Source organism: Epinephelus lanceolatus, chromosome 18 (genome assembly GCF_041903045.1).
Source record: "Epinephelus lanceolatus isolate andai-2023 chromosome 18, ASM4190304v1, whole genome shotgun sequence".
Taxonomy (NCBI): Eukaryota; Metazoa; Chordata; class Actinopteri; order Perciformes; family Serranidae; genus Epinephelus; species Epinephelus lanceolatus.
The window spans coordinates 10,664,509-10,676,891 of record NC_135751.1 but is presented as its reverse complement, the minus strand read 5'-3'; the positions used below and the strand labels follow the sequence as shown (position 1 = coordinate 10,676,891).

The following is a 12,383-nucleotide window of genomic DNA, read 5'->3' as shown; positions in this document are numbered from 1 at the left end:
TGGTCGATAAAAATAATGAGACATCAACGCAACTCACTTTTCCTTGAAGCAGATTCATGCACTTTTTGCACTTTTTGTTCTGATGTTTTTTGTAAACACTGCATGGATGAAGTAGCTTTAATTAAATGGTTAACACATTTATACTGAACAAAGAGGTTTGTAAGGTCTGTAACTGAACACAACCAGTAATCCAACAGTAGAAACAGTGTTTGCTGTATTAGACAAGCTGAGCGTGATGTTGTGTCCTGTTAGGAGTTTAACGTACTGTAACACCACAGTTTAATATACCTTTTAAACAATGCAAATAAATTTGCATAGGCCTAAAAAGGATGTTGGTGTATGAATGTCTCCTTTTGCAGTTAAGAATGAATGTGTGGTTACAGCGCTATTTAAGAATAAGTTTAGTCAGGTACATAAAGAGAGGTTTCTTTTATTTGGGATAAAAAGAGCACTGCTTGCAGTACATGTATGGCCGGTGCCCCAAGTATCAGTAGAGTTAGATAAGCAGGTCAGATCTTTGCATCCCTACGTGTCAGTGTTCACCAGTGAAAATATTCTACAGTGTTACATCTCTATTTCCCTGAGCGCTCATGATGAAACTGGGAAATTACTCTGCAAAAATGCATGTGTAAACAAATTGAGCGGAGATTACAAATCAGCATTATTTCAATTTGCTTACATACAGTAAGAGGCTTATCCCATTAGGAGATAAAGGGGAAAAGTTCATTTATTGGCAAATTATTTGGGGTCTGCTCATTCTATTAAAATGTAGGCGAGGATAAGAAGCAGACGAGAGCACGGAGGAGGGAGGCGGAGAAATTATACAGGAGGAGATCAGCACATCTATCACTGTCGCTGTGCAAAGTTAAAGCTCAAGTGGAAATCACAGAGTTTGGCTCACTTAAGACTTCAAGGACACACACACACTTCCTGTGGACTGCAGAGGTTGGGTGTCCGGGGAAGTTTGAGTGAGACAGGGACTCAGAGGACAGAAAATGTTGTCTGAGACAGAAATGCAGGCCTGGCTTGGCACATTACACCTTGTTCACACAGGAGATAAAAACATCTGTAGTCAAGCTGCAACTGGACTGTTGAGGCCAAAAGTTAACTTGAGGTACATTACTCAGCACTGATCATTAATTTTAACCCTGTCTTTGTGTAAATGTAAACCATCCAGAGAGTCTATATTTTCAACCTTATTTCCATAACAAATTTATGTGTAGATTTATTACCAAGATCTGTAGCAGAATGTAACAAAGTACAGTTTTGAGATACTTGTACTTACTTGAGTATCTCCATTTTATGCTACTTTATACCTTAGTTTTGAAAGTTTTAACAGCATTTTGGCTGCATGAGACTCTTCTTCGCTACACAGCATGGAGACCTGGTTGCAGAATAAGCAAGCTCAAATCAATTAGAAGAGTGAAACCTCGACAGATGATGAGATGGATGACATGTGACAATGTGTGGCAGAATCAGTTGCGTTTGTCTAACCCACAATTAAAAGAAAAAGGAGGTTACATAACCACGAGTGGTGCTGTGTAGTGTTTCTGTGTTGCGTAGAGTGGAATTACAAATGACTGTGTGCATCATATCCGAGGGATAATGTCAGTAAATTTAAGTAAAATACAGGCTTTGCTTATCCCGTGCAAATGCACTGCACGAAATACAGATGTGGAGGGGTAATTTCTAAATCACCTGAGGTCCCCTGGTAATACCAGTCCCATGTGAATAGGGCTTAAGATACCTAAAATTAGCTCCACCTTTACCAGCTGCATTATTTAAGTGATGCACACATTAATGCATCAATAGTTATAATCCAGTTATATAATATGCATTATTCTAAATACACAATAAGTGCTTTTACTTTTGGTATTGTAGTAAAATGATGTTTGTACTTAAATGCAGTTATGTTAGATGTGCTTTTATTAGCAGCAGAGTATGTTTACATTGTAGTATTTCTCCTTGTACTTCAGTAAAATATTTGCATACTTATTCCACCTTTGACTGAGATGTAAGAGGTCCTAGAGGTATCCATGCAGAACCATGATACATAGTATCTGGTCCTGGATCAGGGCAAGCCTTGAAACTAACTGGGGTCATGACTACAGTCCTGGAGGAGGTAAATAACTGGTAGTGTCTTTTACAAACTACTCGACAAGAGAGAGGGGGATAAACAGAGGTAAGTGCATGCTGTTGGGACTTACCAGAAACACCCGGTACGCATCTTTTCTTGTGACAGAACCCCAGCACGCATCTGTGTCGTTGTACTTCACACTTCCAGCACTGCAGGAGTGATTTCCACTGCACAGGAAAAAAACCCCACAAACAAACAAACCTTAATGTTTAAATGTTGTTTAATGTTTACCCCTATCTTGTGAGATTTTGCCACCTGAAACTAACACACACTGCAGACTGTCATTATCATTATTTAAATTCAAAGTCTGAACTCTCATTACAACTTGTCATGTAAAATTTCTGAGCGGCAGCAGTTGTGAAAACTTAAAGAGTGTCTCTTAAAAGTAATCACAAACCCGATCATTGTTGCGTGACAGACAGAGCTTTAGTAAAATCTTCTGCTTCTGCCCATGCTGCTAAGAAGTCTGCAGTTTGTGCCTTCAGGCAAAGCAAACTGCTTTTGAAGTCTCAGTTACATCTCACATTTATTCTTGCTCGAAGGTTAGCAAGGTTTGGACCACAGTGGAAGAGAATTTAATACGATCAGACAGCATCAGTGTGGTGTGCCTCAGGACAGGATGACGTCGGCCTGCTTTGTCACAACAACAATTAGAAAAAGAAGAAGATGAAATCATGACTGTGACTCTATTATTGTAAAATTAATTAAATGGAACAGGAAATAAAAGAAACAGCGTTTTCAAAAACTTAAAGAGTAAAGTGAAAGTATTAATTACATACTGCCTTGGTTGAAAGATCAGATCTCAAACTATGGAATCACTTATCTTTCTGTCAATGTGCTCCTGTCGCTTTAGAAAAAGAAACTGTGATAAGTGTTTTGTTTTTTTTTAAAGATATTTTTAGGGCATTTTTTGCCTTTAATTGATAGGATAGTGAAGTGTGAAGGGGGAGAGAGAGAGAGGGAGAGACATGCAGCAAAGGGCCACAGGCTGGAGTCGAACCCGGGTCGCTACGGCAACAGCCTTGTACATGGGGCGCCTGCTCTACCACTAAGCCACCGACGCCCCATAAGTGTTCTTTTTGTCTGTTTCGTTGAAGTGCATTGTGAACAGAAAAGTTATGAAGAAAGAGGACCATCCAGAACAAAGTTTAAAAGCCAGCATCTGTGATGGTATGGAGGTGTATTAGTGCCTATAACATGGCTAACATGCACATCTGTGAAGGCACCATTACTGCTATATGGTACAAACAGGATTTGGGGCATCATATGCTGCCATCCAGATGACGTCTTTTTCAGGGATGTCCCTCCTAATCCAGCAAGACAATGCAAAGCCACATTCTGCATGTTACAACAGCATGGCTTTGTAGTAAAAGAGTGCAGCTATTAGACTGGCCTGCCTACAGTATAGACTTGACTCCTGCTGAACATGTGTGGCGCATTATGAAGCACAAAAAACATCAACCGAGACCCTGGACTGCTGGGTGACTGAAGTCATATATCAAGCAAAATTGGTAGAAAAAAAATGGAACAATTAGTGTCCTCAGTTCCCAAAAGCTTAGGTGATGTAACACAGAGGTAATCAACTTTTTTTGTAACATGGTGCAGGCATCAAATTCAGAATAAGTGTATATTTCGAAAAACAATGAAGTTTATCAGTTCTAACATTAACCATCTTGCCTTACTGAATGTAGGTGAAAAAGAATTTGCAAATCATTGCATTCTGTTTTTGTTTACGCTTTACACAACGTTTTTTGCAATCAGGGTTGTATTATACTTTCTTTAAAACTGCCTGAAACATTACTGTATGAAACTTTAACCATCCTCATTCCAAAATAATCTCACTACAATAACACTTGAGGGGGCATGGCTATTCTGTGGTCCAGGATCTGAAGGGTTGCATCTGTGATCATATAAAATACCTTATTCTGACCCAGTCTGGCCTAAGGACTTGCAATAAAAATCTGTCTGGAGGGAGGTCAACACGACTCAGACGCCAGAAGCAGTGGTAAGAGGTCAGCAGGCCTAAAGGCCTCTGTCAGCAAAGTTTTATTGTCTTAATCTTGAGTTCAAAAGGTGGCAATAGGACCAAAGTGTCGGGGCAGAGGAGCCGATGAGATAAAGACAGATGTGCAGTAAGTTGCCAAAATGGAAAGTAGCAAATGTTCCAAATGTTCTTCAAGGGGAGCGTCTATATATACCATTTTATGTAACAATAAAAGTGAGAATGAAAGGGCATAAAGTGAGAATATAGGTCTTACCAGGCAACTTCCATGAGTGATATAGGCACAGCTGCTGCGTAGATGGCCAGGTCTCCATACAGATAGACTATGATGCAGATGTAGAACATATTGACGCCAACTGAAAGACAACAATGAAAATATCAAGACATAAATGACTCAGAGATGTGTGACATGTTTGTCTATGTGAAGAAAATGAACAAATTCTTAGAGTAACATGAGGTCAAGAGGTGACGAGCAAACACATTTGTCATGTTCATCAGCCGTCCAAATACTTAATCATGAAATATAGTTGATGGACCATGTGCATCAAACTTGACCACTATGGTGCCATCTCTATTAAAATGCACTCTCATCCACACCTCTGCTCACAACATCCCTCCATCCCTTTTCTAGGACAGCAGAGACACATCTTATTGGTCCAATGAAAAATATTAATAGCATTAATTAAAAAAGTAATCACTCCATGAGGGAAATTTTCCCTGTCGGCCTTTACTCTCCACAGCGACAGGCTCTCCGCCATCTGCCCTTTTCTCTTCATCCACACACTCCGCTGGCAGGCCGCGGCCCCAGCTGCCTTTGCCAAGACAAGATCGAGGGCTTTAACCAGCAGACAGATCATCACAGTGCATCACACATCCATCATGCTCTTGAATTCTCAGAAGGGGGTTCAAGCGTCCAACTGGACCCCTCAGCTAATTCATTACTGCCAAGGAAATTAGAGCATAGAGTCCATTAAAAAGGAATAAAAAGTGACAGATTCACAGCATCACGGGCTACACTGATTCTTTTATGAATTAAAGGCTGACGGTGCCGTTAAATTAGGCTGTGATCGAAGTTGAAAACATAAGGAACTGGCAGCCTAATAAACAATCATTCATCTGGTTGTAAAAAAGCTGTTGATGTTAACTGATACTCTCATGAAGCTGCAACTAACATTTATTGTCATTATCAATTAATCTGACTTTTATTTTCTAGATTAATCGTTTGATCTATAAAATGTCTGACAATATTAAAAACTAGAATTATCGCCTCACGGTTGTATGCCTCCACCAACCAGTCAAGTTTACAGTTTACATTCATATCTGTCTAAACTCATATGATATATGTAGTGAAGACTTTGGTGGAATTTAATAAAAAGGTGTTAAGTGTATGTTGGCGAAATGGAAGTTATCACTACATTGACATGTATGAATTACATAATTTTCCAGAATAATTTCAATATCAGCAAAAGCAATGAGCTTGTGGTGGACTAAAAGAGGAACAGGACAGAACACTTAGTTGTATCCTTGACAATAGACAATGCTTCTAATATATATATACACATATATACGTATATATATATACATACATATATATACACACACACACACATATATATTCACACACACACACACACACACATATATATATATATATATATATATATATATATATATATATATATATAATATTGTTTATTAAGGACCTTAAGCAGAGTTTTTTTTAGCAAAGAGGTTGTGAATAAACCAGAAGTGTGTCGCTATATAGAACCAATAATTTAAAGTTAAAGCCACTTTATTGAAGAGCCACAAAACACCAACCCTCTTAGTCCATTCAAAAGTGACACAAAACAAACAGAAAAGTGATGTAACCCATTACGTGAAGCAGAAAGTAATTTTACAAACTATTTTACTAGTTCTATTAAAAAGAGGTTAGATGGATAATATGTAATTCTGAAAGTAATGTCACATTAATCAATACAAGCATTAACTGACACTGAATGGGGCAATCAACAAAGATGACTGCACTGATAAAAGAATTTTCAAGTGTTGTGCTTAAGCCTTGCTTCATTTTAACTTAATCAATATTTTGATCAAAGATAGAAGTGATGTGGAAAAGTATGACACGAAGCATTTCATGAGCTCAAAAAACTTTTGCACTTTTCTTCTTTCTGTCAGCCTCTATTTCTACCTTCGCTAGTTCCCTCTCAGTTTGGCTGTATCATAAGGAACGGTTTAAACTCCAACCTGGAAAATACTTCATTTCTGGCTACAGGTGGTCTTATATAGCTTTAAGGTCCTTCTGACATTTAACATTTGAGAAGTTTTGTATTTGTCAAAGCAAGATTATCAAAAGTATGGTTTTGGTATTGGTATCTTAATTCAATAATGAAATCTCTATAAACAATGGATCACCAATATATATTTTCATGAACCCTTAAAGGCAAAGTACAGTATAGGTAGGTCTGTTCAGACAGAACTGATGAAATACAGGTAGGACTCAACCTGTAATATATAATATGATATTAAAATACAGTCCAAGTTCAGACTGGACAGGTGCATGTTTCAGGGTTAAGGAAGAGGAAGAAAAAATAATTATTTTTAAGTCTTATTCCTCATTTTGCCAGCTGAAGAAACAAATCTACCCTGCATTATGTCCCCTGTGGCACAACATTGGACGAGGCATATTAGTGTCTCAGTGGCACATGGCAGAAACAGGACGTACTGTACTCTGCCGCCGCTGTCAGTAAGCGATAGCAAGGCGAGAGCTCTGCATGACCACAGGGATGCAGGCCTTCACAGCACTGTAACTAATATTTCCCAATTACCCAGAGCCACGGGCAAAAATGCTGCAAAATGGGTCTTCACGTAGGGGCCCAAGCTTTCATGTAGCTGTGTAACGCACCACTATCCATCATCACTTTGCTTCTGACTGACAGCAGACCTGACAACCTCTCTGAGAACAGCTGCAGCAAAAAACTCAGGTTTAACAGTAGGGATTAAATACTGTACATCACATAGTAGGAATGGTAATATATGTTATTTTAAGTATCCTTTTACAAAACATCTGCTTTGACCTCCTGTAATGTCACAAATAACTCACAAGTTACTCCTGTCACACTGATATAAAAAGGATTAATGTTCATTTTAACTTTGAATTTGACCTCATTAACCTTTTTCTCCTTATATACAAATTGCATTTCTTGTGGGAATATCAGAGTCAAATTTTGATGAACTGACATTATAGACTTTCACAAATCAAATCTAAATTAAGCCAGCCCCAGAGGCAACAACACCATTAACAATATGTCTCTAAAAATAAGTAAATAGGACAGTACAGAGTAAGAAATGGACAATGGACAAGCTGTACGATGCAGGTAACAGTGAACAAAGAATCCAAAAACTAAGAAAATTCTTGTTGACCTGAATAAAAGGTGGCTATGTTTGTGTTAGTGTGTTAGATTTTAGTGAATCTGAACTAACCCCACCAAAGTCTCATAACACAAATAAACTAACTGATCGAGGCAGGTGTAGACAAGCAGCTCCCATGTTCAGCAAGGTAAAATCACTGCTTCTGTCAATGATATCTGGCCTAAAAGAGAGCATAGATAAGTTTCACTTCCTCATTGGAATAGGCTGTCTGGCTGGGAAGCTATGAGCATACAACTGAATAAGTGAGACTTGAATTATACCGCACCAGTGTGAGAGTTTGTAATCAAATGTGCTGATAGTTTTGCTGCTGGTAAACGTGGAGTTTACTGTGGAAGTGTGCAAGAAAACGAAAAGTTTTCTTAATTAATTTAATATAACATGGGGAGTAATTGTCATACAAATAGTCATTTAGGGGTTAAAGGATTCCTTAATGCTGAATGCAAACATTAATAGCGGCCATGTCAATGTATTTGACTGTTATATTTTAAAAACAGCCTGATTTGAATTATACAAGTGCATGTCTGATTGACAGAAACAGGCGGTAATAAAAGGGAAGATACAACGTAGCAACCACTTAACACAAATGTGTTTTTCATTTCGTATTTCATTTCTTTTTTAGGCTTCAAGCAGACTTCTTCTTTCAAACTGCTCAATGAAAGCCACTTAAGATGGCAATATTAACTACTTTTTACGACTATAAAAACATGCAAACACACCTTGAACCCAGAAATGAGTTTCCTGCTTAAGCACCAGTCTTACAAAATTTAAGCTACTTCTATTACTTTCTCCCTCACAGCTCCACGAGTGCCTCTAACCACCAGGAAGCAGAGCTGAGGTGTTTAAAGACTGAACTGATTCTAAGTTACAACAGGTCTTTTATTTTGAGAAACAAATCGAGCTTTCATGCAGCGAGCTTCTTTCCTGGGATTGAACTTGTGTTATCGATCTGTTTGGTTGATCACAGTTAGCCATTATAACATACTCCCTGAAATTAAAGTGCTTCTCTTACAAAGCTGACATAAAAAACTCTTGTAGCAGCGGCTTATGGAAAATGATAGGGCTGCAAGCTGAAGCAAATATGTCCATTTATCTTCCCTGTGGCTCAGGCACTCCAGACTTTCATTTTGCTATTGCTCTCAATGCACAAGTATGACATTTAGCTAAAAGTCAGTGAAGTATTAAAAATGGATGTGCCCATGTTTGGCTCTCATTAAAGACAGAAGCCCCGGTTACAGCGGAGTACATTACTATTCTCCGCCATGGTCCTCCGTATGTCAGGGGAGAGAGGGCTCACACTGAAGAAACAATCCTGCTGTTTACACAGCCGCCATGTTAACCGGCTCATCACTTCACAGAGGTAAGAAAAGCTGAGACAAGATGCTGATGCAAGGACAGCATTCTGTTAGTCTCTTTGTCGGTGTGACTTTAGCCAAAGTCGTCTTCTAATCAACTTTCAAATCATCAATGTGAAGGTTATAGAAACACCTTTCCACAGTGGTGCAGATAAACCAGCCCCCATCAACATTCCTGTCAGTGGCTGCAGGTCAGGCTGATACGATACTCACAGCAATTTACATTTTCAGGCAATTGTAAACCCTCTAGATGTAAATAAATAGCTCCTAATGGCCAGAGTGTGCTTCTTCTTAGATTTAGCAGATTATGTAAGTGCAAATCTATAAACTCTGAATGCACACTGTCTTGGAGGCAGTGCTAGAATAGAGATCTATAGCCAGGGCTGCAACTAACAGTTATTTTCATTATCGATTAATTTGCTGATTATTTTCTTGACAAATTAAGTGATTGTCTGTTCTGTAAATGTAAAAAAAAAAAAGTTTAAAATGCTGATAACAAGTGTCCAGAGCCCAGGCTGACATATTAAAATTGCTTGCATTGTCTAATAAACACTTAAACCCAAAGTTATCTAATTTCCTAACATATAAATCGGCAAAAATTATCTGCAACAGTGAATTTAGTGCATGTTGTTACAAAAAAGGGAAAGGAAATAAATAAAGCTTGCTAAATGTTGGGTGATTCTAGATAGCAATGCTAATGATTGCTAGCTAGCTAGCTAGCTAATAATGTAAGCAAGCTGCTGACACTACACTACTATACAGCTACTACATGGAGATCAGGGTTCCTACACATTTGGAATTTCAAAATTCCATACTTTTCCATACCCTAATTTCCAGACTTCTCTGCCTTTTTTTTTTTTTTTTTTTAAGAGAATATGCAACATCTGAGTAAATATATCAGTGTATCATATTTCACATGATATTTAATTATTCTTAATAGGCGATTGTAGCCAAGTACCATAATGGCATGCAAATAAAAACTCAGGTAAGTTCAATGTTTGGGCTGAGGCAAAAAGGTTGGGACTCTCGGTGCAAGTGATGCAGTAACGAGACGTCTGTGTTTTTTCCTTTAATGTGGTTCAGAATCGCCTTCTCCCCCATGTTGGCAATGCAGGGTTCAACGCTAAGGTTTTTTTCACTTGCCCGGTCGGGCAAGTTGGTCAGAGATCTACTTGCCCGAGGTCAGTTTTTACTTGCCCTATAAAAATTGTTTAATTTAAGCGTCTGTCAAATAACAAAGACGGCAGTTATTTTTATGTTATGTAATCTTTATTCACACTGTATTTATTAATTAAAACAACATACAGTACAGGCCAAAAGTTTGGACACACCTTCTCATTCAATGCATTTTCTTTATTTTCATGACTATTTACATTGTAGATTCTCACTGAAGGCATCAAAACTATGAATGAACACATGTGGAGTTATGTACTTAACAAAAAAAGGTGAAATAACTGAAAACATGTTTTATATTCTAGTTTCTTCAAAATAGCCACCCTTTGCTCTGATTACTGCTTTGCACACTCTTGGCATTCTCTCCATGAGCTTCAAGAGGTAGTCACCTGAAATGGTTTCCACTTCACAGGTGTGCCTTATCAGGGTTAATTAGTGGAATTTCTTGCTTTATCAATGGGGTTGGGACCATCAGTTATGTTGTGCAGAAGTCAGGTTAATACACAGCCGACAGCCCTATTGGACAACTGTTAAAATTCATATTATGGCAAGAACCAATCAGCTAACTAAAGAAAAACCAGTGGCCATCATTACTTTAAGAAATGAAGGTCAGTCAGTCCGGAAAATTGCAAAAACTTTAAATGTGTCCCCAAGTGGAGTCGCAAACCAAGCGCTACAACGAAACTGGCACACATGAGGACCGACCCAGGAAAGGAAGACCAAGAGTCACCTCTGCTTCTGAGGATAAGTTCATCCGAGTCACCAGCCTCAGAAATCGCAAGTTAACAGCAGCTCAGATCAGAGACCAGATGAATGCCACACAGAGTTCTAGCAGCAGACCCATCTCTACAACAACTGTTAAGAGGAGACTGCGCGAATCAGGCCTTCATGGTCAAATAGCTGCTAGGAAACCACTGCTAAGGAGAGGCAACAAGCAGAAGAGATTTGTTTGGGCCAAGAAACACAAGGAATGGACATTAGACCAGTGGAAATCTGTGCTTTGGTCTGATGAGTCCAAATTTGAGATCTTTGGTTCCAACCACCGTGTCTTTGTGAGACGCAGAAAAGGTGAACGGATGGATTCCACATGCCTGGTTCCCACTGTGAAGCATGGAGGAGGAGGTGTGATGGTGTGGGGGTGTTTTCCTAGTGACACTGTTGGGGATTTATTCAAAATTGAAGGCACACTGAACCAGCATGGCTACCACAGCATCCTGCAGCGACATGCCATCCCATCCGGTTTGCGTTTAGTTGGACGATCATTTATTTTTCAACAGGACAATGACCCCAAACACACCTCCAGGCTGTGTAAGGGCTATTTGACCAAGAAGGAGAGTGATGGAGTGCTGCGGCAGATGACCTGGCCTCCACAGTCACCGGACCTGAACCCAATCGAGATGATTTGGGGTGAGCTGGACCGCAGAGTGAAGGCAAAGGGGCCAACAAGTGCTAAACACCTCTGGGAACTCCTTCAAGACTGTTGGAAAACCATTTCAGGTGACTACCTCTTGAAGCTCATGGAGAGAATGCCAAGAGTGTGCAAAGCAGTAATCAGAGCAAAGGGTGGCTATTTTGAAGAAACTAGAATATAAAACATGTTTTCAGTTATTTCACCTTTTTTTGTTAAGTACATAACTCCACATGTGTTCATTCATAGTTTTGATGCCTTCAGTGAGAATCTACAATGTAAATAGTCATGAAAATAAAGAAAACGCATTGAATGAGAAGGTGTGTCCAAACTTTTGGCCTGTACTGTACATCTGGTATTGTAGCTTAATTCCTACACAAAAATGACAGTGTCAAGGCTTAAAGTGAAAAAATTTCCTGACCCTGAAAACTGGGGGGGGGGGGGGGGGGGGGAGTGGCAATCTTTGTCAATCATTCTCCGTCTATAATTTTGCGACCTACTTGAGCCATGCCCACCTCTATTTATTTTTCACCCCTCTCTCCAGTTCTGTTGTATTAACACTGGGTTTAATATATTTTGCTTCCATCTCTCTGCCCTGCTCTACTCTACTTCAACGCTACTTAGCTCTCTCTCTACTCCACCAGTAGACTACCACATCCACCTGTTGCACAAAACGCACACAGGAGTGTTTCCTCTAGGATGGAGTTGTAGCAGCGGAGGTGAAGCACATGCATGAAAAATAATTTTCACATGCGTGAAACTTTTTTGTATGCTTGCAAAGCACAGCCTGCTGGGATGTTTCTGTGTATCTACTGGCACCAGAAGGGCTCTTTAGGACTAAGTACATACAGTACATGTGTGCACAGTAATGAGCAGGCGAAA

At 39.2% G+C, this 12,383-nt stretch overlaps 1 protein-coding gene across 1 annotated transcript in view; it reads right to left on the bottom strand.

Moving 5' to 3' along the window:
* slc38a12 (solute carrier family 38 member 12) overlaps positions 1-12,383 on the bottom strand; it is an 84,845-nt gene that overhangs the window by 56,955 nt on the left and 15,507 nt on the right. Inside the window, exons 7-8 of the mRNA XM_033644190.2 lie at positions 4,396-4,495; positions 2,208-2,304 (exon numbers count right to left, since the gene is read on the bottom strand). Of these exons, the coding sequence (XP_033500081.1) occupies positions 2,208-2,304; positions 4,396-4,495 (197 nt within the window). The remainder of the gene's footprint in view (positions 1-2,207; positions 2,305-4,395; positions 4,496-12,383) is intronic.